Genomic DNA, 21,589 nt, shown 5'->3' on the forward strand with positions numbered 1-21,589 from the left:
ATTGGAAGGTTTTTTGAAATACCAAATTTTTCCAAAATGTGTTTCTTAATGTTTTTTGGAGTCCTTACTCTGTGTGTAGTCTGCTGTTAGTATCTAGTCCTGCAAATGTCCATCCCATTAAGTCACCTAGCGTGTGCCTCTCAAATCTCTCAATCTGTCTCCCATGATCTTGTTACATTTGGGTCCCTTGGTATCCCTGCCACAAACAACTATAATTCCTTCTAAGTGGTCACTCCAAGCATCACACACTGTGACCAGGATGATCACTTTCTTTGCCACTCTCATTTCTTGATATTTCCTACCTCAAACCCCCAGTTTTAGGTATGTTGTCCTGAATTTACCAAGTTGGTCCCGCTGCTCCTGCTTAGAACGTTCATCTCTCATTTCTCTGCCTAGTGAAGTGCTTTTTTTTTTTTTTTTAAGATTTTATTTATTTATTCATGAGAGACAGACTGAGAGAGGCAGAGACATAGGCAGAGGGAGAAGCAGGCTCCCTGCAGGGAGCCTGATACAAGACTCCATCCCAGGACCCCAGGATCACACCCTGAGCCGAAGGCAGATGCCCAACCACTGAGCACCCAGGTGCCCTGCTACTTATCTTTTCACAATCAACTCAAATGCCCTGAGGTTGCCCCTAACCCTCCTAGAAGAAATGGCTACTGAAGGAAGATGCCCTCCCCTGTCTGCTAGGTGATCAGAGGTGGCTCTTTCACATGACATCTGACCTGGAACTTACATTTTACTGGGGGGGTGGCAGGGGATGATAGGGATACTTCTTACCTCAAAATGAGAAGAAAAGGGCCTGGCATTGGCATGCACCACTACTTTCAGGGACACTTAGCAGTCTAGCCCTGTTCAAGAACAGGCTGGGAAGGTACATCTGAGGCCAGTGAAGGTCTTTGAACGAGGGGTATGATTAAATGGGGAGAGAATTGAGTGTTTTGGGTTGTACTGGATAGCCAAACACGGCTGTGGACTGTGTGAGAGTCGTTGGTTTGGAGAAGCAGCTCGAAAGGCTCTTCTCCAGGCTGTTAGTGCTGTCTTCCTACTGTGCCCTCTGTACCCTACTCATCACAGCACTGTCCTAACTTGTGCCTCTTTTCTTTCTCTGCATCTCCCAGTACAAGGCCCTGAACACTGGAGGTGCTAGTAAAGGCTACTCTGAATTAATGGATGTATCTTTTTTTTTTTTTATGTATCTTTAATAGATATGGCCTTTAAGGTATTTTTCCAAAGAAGCTTCTCTATTATCTTTTCCACCAAGCCCCTAAAAACAAACATCATACTAATAACCAGATCTCAACCACACTCTCTTCTAGAAGTTAACTTTGGGGTGAGCAAGGCTGAGGCTCCAGTTGACCTTCCATAGAACCTTCCAGCGGGTTAGGTCCAGGGGTTTCTTCCCGCCAACCCCCTTCCGCCCCCACCGCGCATCCCCGGGCGTGGCCGAGCGCGGCGCCTTTAAGAAGGGGGCGGAGCACAAGTGGAAAGACAAAGCCCCTGGCCGCGCGCTCCCCCTCCCCCTCCGGCACACCATACGGACAGTGGTGCCCGGATGTCGGTGTCGCCGTCGGTGACAGATGGCGCAGTGTCTATATATGTTAAGGGACTTCTCTGGCCTGACCTCTTTGAATTCCAGGCCTTTCGGTCCCCCCCGTCTCCCATTTTCAACTCCGCCGCTGCAGGCCCGCAGGCCTGTCACCAGCGCTTACATAATGTGACCTTTCACCTCTTCATACTGCCCTCTAGTGCGAGGCAACCCAACTACGCGGCCGGGAAAGAGGGCGGGACCCAAGCGCAGAGCGGCAGCTGCCCTGGGCCAATAGGCTGTGAGCGCTGATCAGCTCTCCGCCTATTGGAGCATTCGCCACCGGCGCCACAGGGGAGCAAGTTAGTGTGTGCGCTGGCCGGGCGGGGGGGAGGAGGGGAATCTCCCGCCATTTTTCAATAATTTCCTCCGGTGCCGCTGAGGAGTCGTGACTGCCGAACGCGGGGACCCGTAGCTGAGGTTGGGCCGGAGGCTGCCGGGCGGCGCAGCGGTGTGCGTGGGAGTTCCGTGTCCTTGCGTCCGGTTGCCTGGCCCTCGCGCGGCCGCGCCAGCAGTGAGGGAGCCGAGTTCGCGCCGCCCTCTCACCCCTCCCCTCCCCCACCCCACCCCCGGGAGCCAGGCGCTCGCTCCGGGCCGCGGGGCCTAGTGTTGCGCCGCGGGCTCTCCGACGAGCCGCCACCTTCCGGGCCGCCGCCGCCGCCTCCGCCGCCGCCGCGATGGCGCCGCTCCTGGGCCGCAAGCCCTTCCCGCTGGTGAAGCCGCTGCCGGGCGAGGAGCCGCTCTTCACGATCGCGCACACTCAGGAGGCTTTCCGCACCCGAGAGTATCCTTTCCAGCCTGGCCGGGAGGCCGCCGGCGGGGTGGGGCGGGGTGGGCCGGGGGGCGCGCCGCGGCCCGGCGGGCCTCGTAGCCCGCGCCGGTGGCAGCTGTCAGCGCGCCGGGCGCCGGCGGGCCTGCACCCCGGGCCGGAGCTCGAGCCCGTCCCGCGGGGTGGGGGCGCGGGCCGGCCCGGAGCCCCGCGCCCTGCATCCTTTCCCCGGGCCTCGCTTTCGAGGAGCGAGCCCCCTGCCCCCGGGCGGCTTTAGGCCCGAAGTATGCCCGGGAGAGGGCTTTCGTTTGCTCGCTTTCTCTTTCTTTGTAAAATTAAACCTGCAACTTAAGTTTTTGAAATTGAATCCACGCGGCCTTGTGATGCGTCGTGTGCAAGATTTTTTGGTGCGTTTTACCCCCATCTCCGCGGGGGCTCTTGTGTTTTTCTTCTCCCGAGCGGACTTGAGGCTGGTGATGAAGTGACAGGATCGTCAGGCACATCCCCAAGACGGACGAGACTTAGGGGCAGGGGAAGAAAAAGTTATCTTGGGGGAGCTGAGGCTTGCCTTCCCCGGCACGCACGGGTTTGAAATGCTGGCGATTTAGCAGGAGATCGGTATTTGTTTTTAAAAAAAATTTAAAAGGAACGTTTGAAAAATACGAAAGCATGCGTAAAGTTTTTATGTTGTATTTTAGGAATAGGAGACTGATGTTTTAAATAAGACGCATCCTCTTTTTCTAATCCTCGTTTAAGGTTCCTTGCCCAAGCTTAGAGTCTTTTAGCTGTACGACTTTTATTTACTTTTTTCTTTTATGAATGCCCTTTTCAAGAGTGCAAAAAGAATCATGCTTTCTTTAATGTATGGAACGCTGCGAGACTGAAGGCCACTTTATTATTGAGTTTCATCAGCCCTTTTTCCTTTGAAAGGACTGAATTTCTTAGTTTCTGTTTGCTTGCTTGCTTCCTTAGGGGAGGAAGTGCCCATTGCCCATGCGAGCGATGTCATTTGATTTCATTTCTCTTTGATCCTCTATTATTATGCTTTACAAGATAGCCTCATTCTTGTTCCAGTGCAGTTTGTGAGGTTGGGTGTTTACATTCAAAGAGACCTGGAAAGTGAGCCTGTGGTATAAGAAGGCTCTTGGAGAAATATAGCTATAGCATCTTCTTGTAGCTGAAATGGATCTTGGGGATGGTCAGGTTCTCCTGCCTCTTTGCCAGGTGAGCCCAGAGGGTTGAGGTCTTGTTAAAGGTCAGACACTGAAATGATGAGACTTAGGGGTAGAATGCAGTGCTTTTCTACTTTTTCCCTTTAATTAAATCCAGACAAGAAGGCAGCTTCTGTGTCAATTTGTGGTCTCAGGTAAGGTGCATTTCAGGGAGGGGTTCAGGTGGTAATCCTTTTTTTTTTTTTTTTTTTTTCCTGTTAGGACTTTTGGAAAGCTTTGGAGAAGTACTCTAGCTCCACTGAATACAGCATTTTTCTAAGTGTCCTACTTTTTTATTTTTTGAAATACTTAAAAACATCAGTGGGGTAAAAAAAATTACTGTGGGAATATGCCATATATGTCCTTTTCAAATGTTATTTAAACATCATTTTTTGAGTATTTGATTGGTACTAATATTATCAGATGTTTATTTTTCACGTCTGGTTCTAGTGTAGTGTAAGAAATACCCAATAGAGACAAGCTCGAAGTCTGGTAAGTATTGAGCCATGTAAAAAATGGCTATAGATAGCTAATTTAGATCTGGCAGCCCAGGCCTTTTTGTATCATTTAGAGAAATCATTGAAATGCAATGGTATGTATGAGTTTGTTAATGATGGCAGTTGAAAATTGAAATTTGAAATTTTTTAAGTGTTAGGTATTTAAAAAAATTCTTCATTTAAAGAATTGCCTATCCTGGTATTTAGAACCCTTTTTAACAAAGGAGTTCTTAAATTGTGTTGCATATGGGAGGGAGAAGTTGCTTCCTTGGTTAATTTCTACAAGTGGAAGTACTTTAAGGATTTTTTTTATAAGATTTTATTTATTTATTACACAGAGAGAGGCAGAGGGAGAGGCAGTCTCCATGCAGGGAGCCTGATGCGGGATTCGATCCCAGGACCCTGAGATTACCCCCTGAGCTGCAGGCAGACACCCAACCGCTGAGCCACCCCAGGCGTCCCGGGGATGGTTTTAAACAATTGTACTGTGTGGTTGGTAGGTAGGCATATTTCTTTATGCATATTTCTTTATTAGGCTCATAGTGAGTTCATAGAGAACTAGTATGTGGTCAAACTAGCATTTGAAGTATGTTATTTCCTTTTTTTTTTTTTAAGTTTTTGTATGTTTTTTAAAGGTTTATTTGTTAGACACGCAGAGGGAGAAGCAGGCTCCATGCAGGAGCCCCAGGCGGGACTCGATCCCGGGACTCCAGGATCAGGCCCTGGACTGACGGCGGCGCTAAACCGCTGAGCCACCCGGGCTGCCCTGTTATTTCCACTTATTAATTTATATTTACAATTATGTTTTTAATAGAATTTGGTACTTTAATTTTCTCCTAACACCTACCTTTTGATTGCATGTATATGCAATAGCACATCAGTGAGATATTTTATTGACTTAAAGCTGGTATGTTCTTGTAGGCATTATTGTACCTCCTCATTAAAATTACAGTGGTAGTTGTGAATGATGCATAAATTTAATGCCTGGGTTTTATATATTGATTATGTTTATTGTATTATAGCTTTGAATCTGTGGCACATTAGTTCCTAGGTTAGTACTAAGGCAATACACTAGATCTTCTTTGGAAAAATTAACTTTACCGAAATCAATTCTTGATGTGATTATCTGGCAATAGGAGAACTAAGTGACTATGTCAAGATGAGTTTTGAGGAGGAACTGAAGCTATAAGCAGCCTGCTGTAGGCTAATGTTTTGTTGTATTGCTTTACCTATCTTCCTCTGTAAAGCTTAGAAACAACTACTTCATAATCTTTGTAGTCTCAACATATGAGAGCTTTTAGATGGTGTAATGAGGGGCTGTTAGAACATAGTTAATCTGGCAGTAGGCAAGAGTGACTAGATCATGTTTTAAGAGTTGGACTTAAATTGTAGTTGCAAGCCTGGATTTTTTTTTTTAATTTTTTTTTTATTTATTTATGATAGTCACAGAGAGAGAGAGAGAGAGAGAGAGAGGCAGAGACATAGGCAGAGGGAGAAGCAGGCTCCATGCACCGGGAGCCTGACGTGGGATTCGATCCCGGGTCTCCAGGATCACGCCCTGGGCCAGAGGCAGGCGCTAAACCGCTGCGCCACCCAGGGATCCCGCAAGCCTGGATTTTATTGGACGTTGGAATAGTGAGTTCTTATGTTGATTTTTGTAATTTAATTTCTTTAAGGAGTTAAACTAGATGAGAATTGCCTCTAACTTGATGACAGACTGTTCCAAAGACAGAAAAGAGGATAAAAAGCAAATCTTTAAATTGGTGCTTTGTCATTTCACGTAGAGCTCTTAGGGTTATAGTTATGCTTATTTAACCTCCATACTTTTGTGGGCCACTTCCTTTCAGGCTGTCAAGTACTTTATTGAAAGAAGCAATCCATACAAGGCTAAAGAGAACAAAGAATCAGCATATTGTGATAAGGAGGTAGCTCTTGAATTCATGAAAAAGTAGATGTTTAATGAGATACAGGATTTGAGAATATCTTGTCATTTATAACTTACACAACCTTTGGAGAATTGCTTTGACATTTTGTCTGCAATTATATGTGCAGCAGTGGCTGGAACATAAAAACCTCAATTGGCATTTGCTCTGAGTGGTTATTTGAGAGTAAGTGACTTATTTTGGTAACCTAAAATCTGAAATAGGATTTAGAGGCAGCTGACTGAATATCCTTATAATGGACTTTTTTTTTCTCTTGATTTGAACTTTTTTTTTTTTTCTTTTTCTCTTAACGTAAGTCAAAGTAATAACCAGAACAGAGTTACATAAACTTAAAAACGCTGCTGTTGGGGTTGTAGGAATTTTAGTTTTGAACTTTTGAGATTAATCTTATATGACTAGTCAGAAACTTTCATGTATTGTCAGAGGGCATTCATTCATTCCTAGATGTAAACCTAACGAAGATAGTGCACTGCTGTCCAATAGAAATATAATGTGAGCCACGTGGGATTAAAGGTTTTCTAATGGCCACATTTGAAAAAAAGGAAGACAGGTAAAAGGAAAGACACATTTTTCTTATTCCAAGACCCAGGCTGAAGGAACAGTCCCTGTTCCTAACGTGCTTTTCTAGTGGCCAAAAGACCTGGAGGATACCATGATGGCTTTTTAAGTTTCTTTGTGGTGGCATCTATCCTATCTGTTCATCAAAGCAAGTCATGTGGCTAAGCCTAACACCAGTGAGGAGGGGATGGGCATTACTCTTTGAGACATTGCAAGCCACAGGGCAGAGGGTGGAGAAGTAGAATCCTTTTATGGAAGGGAGATGACCATTTGGAAAGACAATCTACCGTATTTCAGGGTTCAGGAAATGTTTCCTGGGTAAAGTTACTTTTAAGTTGAGATCTGAACTATAATTAGACTGTAGTTAAATGAAGAGTAGAGGTTTGTGCCTTTTTTTTTTTTTTTAAGATTTTATTTATTTATTCATGAGAGACACAGATAGGCAGAGGGAGAAGCAGGCGCCATGCAGGAAGCCTGACATGGGACTCGATCCCCGGTCTCCAGGATCACACCCTGGGCTGAAGGCGGCGCTAAACCGCTGAGCCACCCGGGCTGCCCGAGGTTTGTGCTTTTTGAAGAGTTTGTGAATTTGAAAGTTATTGAATTTTAAAACTTGAAAGATTTCTGTAGCTGGAGTGAAGAAGTGGGAATGGAGATCGAGCTGTTTAGCGGGGCTAAACCACATAGGTCCTTGGGAGATAGGCTGAGGTGTTTGGGCTTTTTGCCTTATGTGTATGGGAAGCAGTTTACAGATTCCAGTAGGATAGAAGCAGGTGCTTAGGTAGGAAGCTCGCTGTGGCTGCAGCGTTGAGAATGGATTTGCAGCCTAGAAACTAGTGGCAACTAAACTAGTGAGGCCAGGGACGCCTGATGAGTGTCTGCCTTTGGCTCAGGGCATGATCCCAGAGTCCTGGGATCTAGTCCTGCATTGGGTTCTCTGCACAGAGCCTGCTTCTCTCCCTCTTCCTATGTCTCTGCCTCTCTCTCTGTGTCTCTCATGATTAAATAAATTCTTAAAAAAAAAACAAAAAACTAGTGAGGCCTTTGTTAAATAAACTAGTGACAGGTATGAGAGTCTGAACTAATTTACTAGCCCTTGAGAAGTACAATAGATTTCAGAAATAAATTAGGTAGATGTGACCGGATTTGGTGATTGGGGAGGAATCAAGGATAATGTTTTGGTTGTTACTTGGTTAGTGGGTCATTCTCAGATAATAGAGGATCTAGTGTTTTCTTTTTTTTTTTTTTTTTCCTTTTTGTTTTGACTGGGAGTGTAGGAAGTGAGTGTTTAGTTTGGATGTTCTTCTATTGAGTTGCTGTGGATATCCAAATAGAGGTGTCTGTATTGCTAGTGTGTTACATGGGCCCAGACTTCAGAGAGGAGACTGAGCTGGTGAAATTACTATCATATAGATAGTAATCGAAGTAATGGGAATGGATGTGATCCATCCAAAATGAGAATGCTCTACTAATAGTGATTTTTCGGAGAAGGGTGGGAAGGATAAGTATCAGAGTAGATAGAAGGGACTTGTTTGCAAAAGCATAATCAGTAAAAAAAAAAAAATTGATACTTAAATATGTGTTGTTTGAAGGAAAAAAGTTTCTTTTTTCTTCATAAAAATTACGGAACTTGCTCAACAAAGTCTTGATTGGTGGCGTGATTTTCAGTAGTCTGGGAGCCAGAGGATTGCTTCCCAGTGTGAACATATTTGCATTTCAGGGGCCTGAGGGCAAATGAGATTTTAAAGTTAAGAGGAAGAACTGGGTTTAAAAACAAATAAGATTGTGGAGAAGAATGTTTGGGTGAGAAGCACAAAGGACCAGAGAAGGATTACCAGTGAGGCCAATTAAAATGTTTAAAAATGTTTTGGCTGGTTGAAGTGAGGATCAGAGGCTGAATTTGAATAATGGCGTGCAGTTGTGGAAGAGGAGGAAATGAACTGAGAAATAGATATGAGGTTGCAATTAGGAACTGAAGACCTGAGATGATTCCCTGGTTTCTGACTTGGACATTTAGGGCCTTTCTTTCACTGGCATTGGGAATAACTGTGAAGAAGCAAGCTTAGGAGAGAGGGAAAGTGTAATAAAAGTTTAGTTTAGAAAAAGTTGGTTTAGAGGTATCATTGAGGCATTCTGGTGATACAGTCTTGTGTGTTACTGGCCATGTTGGTCAAAGGAGGATGATTGGGCACATTATTCCTACTTTTTTTTTTTTTTTTTTTTTTTAAGATTTTGTTTATTCATGAGACAGAGAGAGGCAGAGACACAGGCAGAGGGAGAAGCAGGCTCCATGCTGGGAGCCCAATGTGGATCCCAGGACTCCAGGATCACACCCTGGGCTGAAGGCAGGCGCTAAACTGCTGAGCCACCTAGGGATCCCCCATTATTCCTACTTTTAAAAATAACAGCTAATACCAGAAACTTAATACTCTTTCTTTAGGACATACTTGTTTATCTTACATCCTTTCTGATTACATAGTGAATTTCTTCAGTATAACTAAATAGCGCATTAGAATGTTACCAAGCTTTTTGAATGTTTAAATCTACTTACTGATCCTATCATTATTTTACCTCCCCTTCTTAGTGCAAAACAGGTAACAATTTTGTTGGTTAGTTATGATAATGTCACTTTTTTTTTTTTTTAAGATTTTATTTATTCATGACGGAGAGAGAGGCAGAGACACAGGCAGAGGGAGAAGCAGGCTCCTTGGAGGAAGCCCGATGCGGTACTCTGATCCAGGGACCCCGGGATCCTGCCCTGAACCAAAGACAGACAGACACTCAATCACTTAGCCACCCAGGCATCGCAAAGTGATAATGTCACTTTGGAAGCCATGCTATTTCCTTTTCTTCCTATAAGTTTTTATAAATTTTTAGTGAGATTTAATTTACATAGCTTTATATGGAAGCTTGACTCTTGGTTGTTGCTGATACTCTTGTTTATACATTTAAATATTAGCACCGTTCCCCAGTGAGGAAAATAGACTTATGTTTTGTTTTCAGCAGATCCAGAAAAAGACATGATAAGGGAAGGTGCTTACACTATTGGATGAAACTACTATTTTTGGACTATCTATGGATTTATCTCTGTCATCCATAATTTCACGGATTATTAACCCTGGAAAACAAAGAATGTCCATATATTAAGAATGAATTATTTGTTTAGTTGTGAGGTGATATTATAGAGGAAGTTGTTTAAATACTTTTATTTCAACTACTGTAAAAAAGTGTCACTTGGAAAGTACAGAGATTGGCAGCTAATTCTCTAGTTGTGTCAGTTTATTTTCTTGGGTAGCATCTGTTGCTGTGTGTAAAGTAAATTAGTTACTTGTTTGAATTTGAATATGGCTCTCTGGTAGTGAATTCTAGTTGGGCTGGTGTGGAAAGTTACCATTTATAAGGCACTAACATATGACAGTCTCTTCCTCCATTTGCCTTACAAAGATCAAACAGTGTATGGTAAATGACTTGTGAGTGTAGTATTATTGGGATGACATAAAGACTGGGTAAATATGATATCAATTATTTTTACGGCTTTATGGAATTTATTTTTTAAACTCTTAAGGATCAACGGGTGTTTCTGAGAAATAGACGGCTTCTAGTAAAGGATTATTAGCATATGCACAGGGTTATTCCAAACTGCCTATGAGATTGGGGTAGTCCTCTCATCTTTCCATGGAGCAAATTCTTAAGCTTGCTGACCATCTGAGTTGTGTAACAATTCCATATACCTTAAATTCTTATTCCTCATGACGTGTTTAATTTACCTTTATTTTTTCTTAAAAATTTTCAGCGCTATGAGTCTTTTTTTTTTTCCTTATGAGAGTCTTCTTGAAATGAAACAGGTGAATTGAAGAAATCACAATTATAACAAGATACTAATTTAAAAAAATTTTTTTTTATTTTTTTAAAAAAGATTTTATTTATTTATTTATTTGAGTGAGAGAGAACACGAGCAGGGGAGGGGTAGTGGGGAGTAGCAGACTCCCAGCCGACGCCCTAAGCAGGGAGCCAATGAGGAGCTTGATCCCAGGACCCATGATCATGACCTGAGCTGAAGGGAGATGCTTTGACTGAGGCACTCAAGTGCCCCATGACAAACCATTTTAGTCATTTTTTAAATCATTTGTTTTTTATTTGTCACTTGAAAACTCTGATTTCAATTTTAGCTTTTTATGCTGTATATTATAGAAAGGATGCTATAGATTTTTTTATGTAATAAAGTATTTTTTGGATATGGATAAGTTGTCTCTTTTGCTTGAATATTGTTTTCCTGAGCCACCGCTAACAAGAGAGTATGAGGCCCGCCTGGAAAGGTACAGTGAGCGCATTTGGACATGTAAGAGTACTGGAAGCAGTCAACTAACACACAAGGAGGCCTGGGAGGAGGAACAGGAAGTTGCTGAACTGTAAGTAATAGAAGCAATGCTCTTGTAGCACCGTTTTTGTATTATTAGGAAAGGGGGAATATTTACAGTAAAATTATTTACATTTAAATTTGTGGGCATATGTTGGAATACATCACATTAGTATAATGTATTGGTGACTGAGTGCCCTTGCCTAGTGGTATTTTGCTGGTAACAAAGTATATGGAACATATAGTTGTGTGTACCCTTATTTAGGTATTTACTAGGCTTTGTTCTTGCTCTATATACTTTAACCGAAATAATTCTGGAAATACAGTTTTTGTTTTTTGTTTTGTTTTTTAGAGAGAGTGAGTACACATGTGAGGAGTATGGAGGGGCAGAGGGAAAAGGAAAGAATCGTAAGCAGGCTCCATGCTCCTCACACAGCCTGATGCAGGGCTCACGGGGCTCACCGAGCTTGATCTCGCAATCCTGAGATCATGACCTGAGTGAAACCATTTAACTGACAGCCACCCAGATGCCTCTCTGGAAATGTGGTTCTGAGCAAAGGAAGTTGATAATCTAGAAGTAATATGGAGACAGCAAATTAGAAAGTTTTCTTTATTTTGTGGTCATTTGAAATTTAAGACAGTCTTTACAGTAGGTATCAAACATAAAGCAGTTTGAAGACAGTTTATCTAAATGGGGTGATTGAATGAGGTATTTTTAAAAATCATGTCTACAGGGGCACCTGCATGGCTTCGTGGTTGAGCATCTGCTTTTGGCTCAGGTTGTGATCCTGGGGTCCTGGGATCGAGTCCCTTATCAGGCTCCCCTCACAGACTTCATCTCCCTCTGCCTGTGTCTCTGTCTCTCTCTCTCTGCTGTGTCTCTCATGAATAAATAAAATCTTAAAAAAAAAAATCATGTTTATGTTCAAAGTGCCTACTCATCTGAGTATTCTCTCAAAGAAAACACTCAGAATTTGGGCAGTAGGGCATGCAAAAGATATATGGAAACCAGGGGTGAGGGACTCCTGGGTGGCTCAATTGTTGACCATCTACCTTTAGCTCAGGCATGATCCCAGAGTTCCGGGATCGAGTCCCATATCAGGCTCCCTGCAAGGAGTCTGCTTCTCCCTTTCCCTATGTCTCTGCCTTCTCTCTGTGTCTCTCATGAATAAATAAATAAAATCTTAAAAAGAGAAAAAAGGAAACCAGGGGTGATAATTAAACAAATCTTTAAGGAATTGGGAATAGAAGCTTTTTCTGTGGGCTTTTCATTGACTTCTCTTGATAGCAGATAAGCAGAGAGCATACAGTTTAGTAATCTAATACTGTTCTGCTCTTTTGTTGGTGTAATGGCACTAGGTTCACTTGAGACCTGGTTCTAGTAATGGCTCCATCATTGACTAATAATTAGTTGAGTCTGTTAACCAGATGTCTGTTTCTTCTTTGCTTGGTCACTTACATTGTCCCATTTTGGATTAGTGTAATTTATTTTTTATTTTTATTTTATTTTTTTAATTTTTTTTTACTTATTTACGATAGTCACACAGAGAGAAAGAGAGAGGCAGAGACACAGGCAGAGGGAGAAGCAGGCTACATGCACCGGGAGCCCGATGTGGGATTCGATCCTGAGTCTCCAGGATTGCGCCCTGGGCCAAAGGCAGGCGCTAAACTGCTGCGCCACCCAGGGATCCCGGATTAGTGTAATTTATGTATGTGTTTTGTTTAGTGTTATTAGACCAGGGCCTAGCCAGCCTTTTCTGTAGAGTGTGAGTTGGTAAATATTTTAGGGTTTGTGGGCCATGTGATTTGTGTCTCAACTATTCATCTCTGACATTGTACAGTGAAAACAGCCATAGATAAAAACATAAAAAATTGAGAATGGCTATAAGTAAAAGATAATTTACAAAAACTAGTGGTAGGTTGAATTTGACCCATGAGCAGTTGCCAACCTTCATAGTAGCTTATGGATTTCTTGAGGGCAGGTCTCATATTTGACTTATTCTGGATTTGGTTACAGTGCCTAGGTGCTATCCTCTACACTATATAAGCACTTACTGTTTGCTCTTTGCAAATAGAGATAATGCTACCTTCTCTGGGTGTCTTTTTGGGTATGTGTGTGAAAATTCTTTGTAAATAAAAGATGGTAACCATTAACCTACAACAAAGAGTATGAAGAGTGCTAAGGAGGAACTCAGTTATTGTTACTTGTAATATGATTATATTAGAAAAACCCAAAGAGAACCAAGTGAAAAAATGTTAAGAATAAGTAAGAGAATTTAGTTTAAAAATGTAAATAAATTGCTTTCCTACATACAAAGAGACAGTGGTAATTTAGAAACTAGAGATAAACTTGGAGTCATTAGGGAAAACTTCATGGCGCTTCATGAGGAAGGTGACACTTGAAAGGATAGTTTGTACCAAATTATAGAAGACAAGATGAGGCATTTGTATTTAATTCAGTGAATGTAGGAGGATAGCAATAATTTTTTATCAAGAAAGAAACAATTGGAGTTAGGCTTTGAGATTAATCTGGAAGCAGTGTGTAGGATGAGTTAGGGAAGGAAGAGCAGGTGGGAAGTTGATGTACTTTTGCTAGGATAGTATTCAGGTATAGAGTTATGGTGTTATTGGGAATAGAAATAATGAGATGGATTCTCTAATCCTTCCTTTGAAAAGAGTTTTTTTGGCCCTAACTTTGGAAGAGCCCCTTCAACTTTCTTTTTGACAATTCATAATGCACATTAGCATATTAAATATTTTCAGAAGCCCTCCAGTAAAGAAACTGTAGCTTGGTTTAACCTTGTGGATTCCAAACTTACTTGACCTTAGAAGCCATTACATCAGAGGGAAGTTCTGAAGAACACAGTTGGGGAAGTGATTTGATAGCAGAGAGAGTATAGGGTTTGATGGGAGGGATTACTGAAAAGGTATGGTTTTTTATATATATATATATATATATATATATATATATATATATATATATATATATTTAAGATTTTATTTATTCACGAGAGATAGAGAGGCAGAGACACAGGCAGAGGGAGCCTAATGTGGAGCTCGATCCAGGAACTCCAGGATCATGCCCTGAACCAAGGGCAGATGCTCAACCACTGAGCCACCCAGGTGTCCCTTTAATTTTCATTTAAGTATGGTTTTAATTTTTATTAAGTATGGTTTTATAATTTTTATTTAAATAGAAATCATTTTTTAATAAAAGAGTTATTATTTATTTATTCATGATAGAGAGAGGCAGAGAAGCAGACTCCATGCTGGGAGCCCGATGCGGGACTTGATACCAGGACTCCAGGATCACGCCTTGGGGCAAAGGCAGGCGCCAAACCCCTGAGCCACCCAGGGATCCCCCATTTTTTTCTGTTTATAAAAGTAGTGTATACATGTTATAAGAAAGTAAGCAATACAGAGTTAGTATAAGAATCTGAACATCGGGATCCCTGGGTGGCTCAGCGGTTTAGCGCCTGCCTTCGGCCCAGGGTGTGATCCTGGAGTCCTGGGATCGAGTTCCACATTGGGCTCCCGGCATGGAGCCTGCTTCTCCCTCTACTGTGTCTCTGTCTCTGTCTGTGTCCTATCATGAATAAGTAAATAAGATCTTAAAAAAAAAAGAAAAGAATCTGAACATCACTGTCCACCCTCACTCCCCAGGAGTTAGCTGTGTGTAATGAAGTTTTAAGCCTAGTGACTGGGAAACTTAAGGGAGAGCATGCATTTATAGGGGTCGGGAAAGACCTCGTGGAGTTAAGACAGTCTGAGGACATCTTGGGACAGTGATAAGCTGGGAGGGAGGATGGTGGGAGAAGACAAAAGTGACAGCCTTAACAAAGGCAGGGAGACTAGAAGTTTATTGATTGGACTGAGGAATAGCAGATAACTCCATAGGTAAATTGTAAGGCAGTATGATAAGAGATTTTTAAGGGTAGTAGTCTGTTGGAGGAACATTTTTAGTTATAAACAGCACAGAGTCACTGGAAATATGATAGTGAGCCTAGTATTTGGATTTGCATGAATGTTCTTGTGCCTGATCTTCCCCTTTGCCCTGCAACACAAATATTAAACAATCTGGTCAGAATGGAGATCTTAACAGGTGTCCATTTAGGTTGCTTGCCATTTTCTGCTATCATGAAGAATCTAGCAGTGACTGTCTTTGTGCACATATGACACTTGTGATAATTGTTGTCAAACTGCTTTCCAGAAGAGTGGAAATACAGGCTGTCAGCATGCATGAGTGCCACGTTGCACTCTTCATTTGTTCAATGTTGGGTATGTTAATTAAAATTCTTTTTGGTAGTTTAATAAGTGAAAAGTAGTACCTCATTGTTTTACTTTTGCAGGGGCTTTGGAGTTCAAGCCATGGTTCCAACATGTTAATTTTGATTTAGTTCCCTTATTCATAAAATTAAATTCTTTTTTTTTTTTTTAAAGATTTTATTTATTTATTCTTGAGAGACATACAGAGAGAGAGAGAGAGGCAGAGACACAGGCAGAGGGAGAAGCAGGCTCCATGCAGGGAGCCTGACATGGGACTCGATCCCGGGTCTCCAGGATCCCACCCTGGGCTGAAGGCAACACTAAATCACTGAGCCACCGGGGCTGCCTATAAAATGAAAATTCTAGATAGCTCACAAGGTATTGTGAAACCTAAATGAATGAATGCATAAGGAAGAATTTTATTGATTGAGGCCTAATACGAATAGAATCAGGTTATGGTTTTCTTTTCTTTCTTTTTTTGTTTTTTTAAGATTTTATTTATTTATTCATGAGACATACAGAGAGAGGCAGAGACATAGGCAGAGGGAGAAGCAGGTTCCCTGTGGGGAGCCTGACGTGAGACTTGATCCCAGGACCACGGGATCACGAACCGAGCCAAAGGCAGACGCTCACCCACTGAGCCACCCAGGTGCCCCAAGTTATGATTTTTTTTTTTTAAGATTTTATTTTATTTATTCATGAGAGACACAGAGAGGCAGAGACATAGGCAGAGGGAGAAGCAGGCTCCATGCAGGGATCCTGATGCAGGACTTGATCCTGGGACTCCAGGATCACGCCCTGGGCTGAATGTAGGCGCCAAACTGCTGAGCCACCCAGGTGTCACAAGTTATGATCTTCTAACAAAAAAATGTGTAAAGGATATGAATAAATAATTCACACCTAAAAAGGGAAGTCTGCTATACAAACAAATGGGAAAATGTTCAGCCTTACTGTTGATGTGCCTATTAGTTCTATTTTCCTAGATGAGAAAACTAACCTGGATAGGCCCATCTGACAGACAGAGCTTTTTAACAGTTCCTTCTTTGGCTTGCTTGCCACATGTTTATTTTATTTATTTATTTATTTTAAAGATTTATTTATTTATTTATGGTAGACAGAGAGAGAGAGAGAGAGAGAGAGAGAGAGAGAGGCAGAGACCCAGGAGGAGGGAGAAGCAGGCTCCATGCCAGGAGCCCGACGTGGGACTTGATCCCCGGACTCCAGGATTGCGCCCTGGGCCAAAGGCAGGCGCTAAACCGCTGAGCCACCCAGGGATCCCCTTGCCACATGGTTTTTAAGCTTTGTTTTCTCAAGTGCCTGCTTATATTTGCTTAAGAAATGTATGCACTAATTTGGATTAATTTTCCAGATAGAAAAAAAAAAATTTTCCAGATAGGTTTTTTTCTGCATTTTCTTGGTAACTAATCACATGTTTGTTTAGTTTAAAGGAGGAGTTCCCTGCCTGGTACGAGAAACTTGTTCTGGAAATGGTTCACCATAATACAGCCTCTTTAGAGAAATTAGTAGATACTGCTTGGTTAGAGATCATGACCAAATATGCTGTGGGAGAAGAATGTGATTTTGAGGTAAGCACCTCCCCCTTTTTTTGTACAATTTGACTCACCATATGTTGAGATTAGAACTTCCAGTATAGATTACAGAATGCAGTTCTGCATGTAAACCTGTATTAAATTTGAAGTTTGCTTTACTCAGTATCAGATATTGTAGGGACCAAATTTAGAACCATATTCATTGTTGAGAATGTTTAATATTTTGTTAATACTTTGGTAATTATTATACTGTGTACCATTGCATCCTTGTTTGCCCTGTTTTATCCCTTTCTGATAACTTTTCTATCTTTGCTTTTTGTGGTTGTGTAATTTTTTCATACTTTATTTCAAAGACTTTCAGATAATGTTTAATCCAAATCTGAGGTGCCAACAGGCAAAGAATGTCACATCACTATAATAGTGAGCAAGTTGACTTTTTTCTCTTTCTTCTTCTTCTTCTTTTTTAAGATTTTATTTTATTTTTAAAGGTTTTATTTATTCATGAGAGACAGAGAGAGAGAGAGAGGCAGAGACATAGGCAGAGGGGAGAAGCAGGCTCCATGCAGGGAGCCCCATGTGGGACTCGATCCCGGGTCTCGAGGATCACGCCCTAGCTGAAGGCAGCGCTAAACTGCTGGGCCACCTGGGCTGCCCTAAAAGATTTTACTTATTCATGAGAGACAGAGAGAGAGAGGCAGAGACACAGGCAGAGAGAGAAGCAGGCTTCATGCAAGGAGCCCGTTGTGGAACTCAGTCCTGGGACTCCAGGATCATGCGCTGGGCCGAAAGCAGGCGCCCAACTGTTGAGCCACCCAAGTGTCCCTCTTCTTTTTTTTTTAACTAAATTTGTATTTTAATTTTCTAGCTCAGATAGCACAAGGATAACTGACTAAAATGAAAATTTAGGACTAAAGTAAACCCTTTGAATGGTTAAAAGTAAGATTCGGGAGGGAGGGAACTAATATTTGTTAAATATCTGTATGTACTGGGTACTGGGCTAGTTGCTTTACCATAATGTCCTGCAGAATCTGCACAGAAATGTTGAGGTGGTAAACAGGCTCAAATATTTATTTAATTTTTTTTTCTTTTTTATTTAAGTTCAATTTAAGTAACATATAGTGTATTAGTTTCAGAGGTAATCTAGTGATTTTTCTTTTGCATATAACACCCAGTGCTCTTTATATCACATGCCCTCCTCAATGCCCATCACCCAGTTACCACATTCCCCCACCACCACCTCCCCTCCAGCAACCTTCAATTTGTTTCCTATAGTTTAAGAGTCTCTTAGGGTTTGTCTCCCTCTCTGATTTCAGCTTATTTCATTTTTTTCCTTCTCTTCCCCATGTTCATCTGTTTTGTTTCTTAAATTCCACATATGAGTGAAAGCCATGGTTCCAACATGTTAATTTTGATTTAGTTCCCTTATTCATAAAATGAAAATTCTTTTTTTTTTTTTTTTTTAAGATTTATTTATTTATTCATGAGAGACATACAGAGAGAGAGAGAGGCAGAGACACAGGCAGAGGGAGAAGCAGGCTCCATGCCGGGAGCCCGACGTGGGACTCGATCCCGGGACTCCAGGATCGCGCCCTGGGCCAAAGGCAGGCGCTAAACCGCTAAGCCACCCAGGGATCCCCTAAAGTGATCTTTATTTGCAGACAATATGACTATCTATGTAGAAAATCTCCTGCAATCTCCCATAAAAGCTACTAGAACTAATAAGTGAGTTTATTAGCAGGGTAGCAGGATACAAGAAGTAATAACAAAAACCAATGTTAGCAACAGACAATTGGAAATTGAAATCTAGAAAGATCATTACCATTTATGGTAATACCAAAAAATGTGAAATATTCTGGGAGTAATTTGACAAGAGATACACAAGACCCATACCCTAAAAATTATAAGATGTTCCTGAGAGAAATTAAAGGATTAAAGGAGGCCTTAAATGATAGACCTTTTGTTCATGGGTCAGAAAACTCAGTATTGTTAAAATGTCAATTCTTCCCAAATTGATGTGTAGATTCACCACAGTTGCAATAAAATCCTGGCAGCTTTCAATTATACTCAAAATACAAAGTAATAATAAAAATCTCAGCAACTTTTTTGTAGGAATTGTCAAGCTAATCATAAAGTTTATGTGCTAGAGTCCCTAAGTGGCCCCATCCGACTCTTGGTTTCAGCTCAGGTTGTGACTTCTCAGTCTGGAGATTGAGCCCTGTGCTGGGCTCCCTGCTCAGTGAGGAGTCGGCTTCCCCTAACTTCCTTATCCCTCTCCCTGGCTTGCGTTTTTTTCCTCTTTCTCTGCAATAAATATATCTTAATTTTTTTTTTTTTAATTTTTATTTATTATTTATGATAGTCACAGAGAGAGAAAGAGAGGCAGAGACACAGGCAGAGGGAGAAGCAGGCTCCATGCACCAGGAGCCTGATGTGGGATTCGATCCCGGGTCTCCAGGATCACGCCCTGAGCCAAAGGCAGGCGCCAAACCGCTGCGCCACCCAGGGATCCCTATCTTAATTTTTTTAAGATGTTATTTATTTATTAGACATAGCACACAATTGGGGAGGAGGGGCAGAAGGAGAGGGAGAAGCAGGCTCCTTGCTGAGCAGGGAGCCTGACCCAGGCTTTGATCCCAGGATAAAAGCAGGGAGCCCTGACTTAGGCACCCCATAAATAAATCTTTAAAAAATATATAAAATTCATGTGGAAATGCAAAGAGCCTAGCCAAAATAACTTTGACAAAGAACAACAAAGTTGTTAGAGGTATAATACTGATTTTGAGTTTTTGTTTTTGTTTTTTTTTTAAAGATTTATTTATTTATTTATTTATTTATTTATTTATTTATTTATGATAGTCATAGGGAGAGAGAGAGAGAGGCAGAGACACAGGCAGAGGGAGAAGCAGGCTCCATGCACCGGGAGCCCGATGTGGGATTCGATCCCGGGTCTCCAGGATTGTGCCCTGGGCCAAAGGCAGGCGCTAAACCGCTGCGCCACCCAGGGATCCCTGATTTTGAGTTTTGATTAAGATGGTGTGCAATTTGTATAAAGACAGCTAAGTAATAATAGATCAATGGAAAAGAACAGCATCCAGAAATAGACTCACTTACATCCATACACACACTGATTTTTTTTGTTTGTTTGTTTTTTAAGTAGACTCCATGCCCATTGTGGAACCGAATATGGGGCTGATACAACCCTCAGATCAAGACCTGAGCTGAGATCTAGAGTCTGACTGTTAACCAACTAAACCATCTGGGCACCCCCCACTACTGATTTTTCATAGAAATAGATAATTAAATGAAGAAAAGATTGTCTTTTCAACAGATGATTCTAGGATCCCTGGGTGGCGCAGCAGTTTGGCGCGGGCCTTTGGCCCAGGGCGCGATCCTGGAGACCCGGGATCGAATCCCACGTTGGGCTCCCGGTGCATGGAGCCTGCTTCTCCCTCTGCCTATGTCTCTGCCTCTCTCTCTCTCTCTCTCTGTGACTATCAGAAATAAATAAAAATAAAAAAAAAAATTAAAAAAAAACAGATGATTCTAGAATAATTGGATATCCTTATGTATAGTTGATACTTATTTTTTAAGGATTTTATTTTTAAGTAATCTACACCCAAAGTGAGGCTCGAACTTACCACCCTGAGATCAGGAGTCGTATGCTCTTCCTACTGAGCCAGCCAGGTGCTCCTTTATAGTTGATTTTCTTAAAAATAGAAATTCTTGAACTATATGTCAGGTTACTGTAGTGATTACCTTTTGGCTTTAGTACATTGGTGCATGAATTATGAACTAGATGGTAATCATTTTATTTTTTAAGGTATCCTATTTCAATTTAGAAGTCTGAGAAATTAAGTTGGAAAAAATCACTGTACTTGACTGTATCAGAGTTCAGTGAATTTTTATCAAGTGGAGTGGGGTGAATATTGGATAGTATATTCTAAACATCTTTAGGTTTCTGGTTCTTCTTTATTATCTTTGATTCTCTCCTGTCTCCTATATAGGTTGGGAAGGAAAAAATGCTCAAGGTGAGGATTGTCAAAATCCATCCTTTGGAGAAAGTAGATGAAGAGGCCACTGAGAAGAAATCAGATGGTGCCTGTGATTCTCCCTCAAGTGACAAAGAGAATTCTAGCCAAATTGCTCAGGATCATCAGAAGAAGGAGGCAATTGTAAAAGAGGATGAAGGAAGGAGAGAGAGTATTAGTATGTATGATGCTAGCTTTCCTTAGTGAGTTATGCCACTCTGTTTATTTTATACACAAATCTTTTTGAGTTCTCTAGCAGTTGTATTTGTAATGAATTTTGTAGATAGCTAGACCTGTTTTTGTTCATTTATGATTCAGAAAACAAAATATTCACTAAGTGAATCGAGATTTAAATCCCCTACCTCCAAAAAAAGGTTTAAATCTCCCCGAGATCGTTGAGAAGTCATTACCTCTGGCTGCTTAGAAATCTGTGTGCATATACCTTTCTACTCAAGATGGGAAAGAAAATTGGCTTTCCTTTTCTCTAAGTTGGAAATATGGAAATATGTGTGGAAGGAGGGGGGGTGATTGGAGTAGGAGGGACTAATTCTAATCTCTTTTTCTTTTCGTATTGTAAGTCATTGTGGTGCTTTTAAGGTATTTCCTTTTATCTATATTCTGTAATTCAGGTTCCTCTAAGATGGGAGCTGTCAGAATTGTTAAACACTAAAAGTAATTTTCAGGGACCTCGAGACCTAACAGTGATATTTCTAAAGTTGAGAAACTGAGACGTTACTCATTGGAGAGACTATTCAGCCTCTGAGGCCTTCTTTCTTTATTTTTTATTTGTGTAAATAATGAATTTGGATACTTTCTTTATCC

The 21,589-nt window shown here is 41.4% G+C and overlaps 1 protein-coding gene across 1 annotated transcript in view; it reads left to right on the forward strand.

Moving 5' to 3' along the window:
• Positions 1 to 1,909: 1,909 nt before the first annotated feature.
• BAZ1B (bromodomain adjacent to zinc finger domain 1B) overlaps positions 1,910 to 21,589 on the forward strand; it is a 68,490-nt gene continuing 48,810 nt past the window's right edge. Inside the window, exons 1-4 of the mRNA XM_025425828.3 lie at positions 1,910 to 2,372; positions 10,859 to 10,975; positions 16,631 to 16,775; positions 20,744 to 20,945. Coding sequence (XP_025281613.3) covers positions 2,266 to 2,372; positions 10,859 to 10,975; positions 16,631 to 16,775; positions 20,744 to 20,945 — 571 coding nt within the window. The 5' untranslated portion in view covers positions 1,910 to 2,265. The remainder of the gene's footprint in view (positions 2,373 to 10,858; positions 10,976 to 16,630; positions 16,776 to 20,743; positions 20,946 to 21,589) is intronic.

Source organism: Canis lupus, chromosome 6 (genome assembly GCF_003254725.2).
Source record: "Canis lupus dingo isolate Sandy chromosome 6, ASM325472v2, whole genome shotgun sequence".
In the NCBI taxonomy this organism is placed as follows: Eukaryota; Metazoa; Chordata; class Mammalia; order Carnivora; family Canidae; genus Canis; species Canis lupus.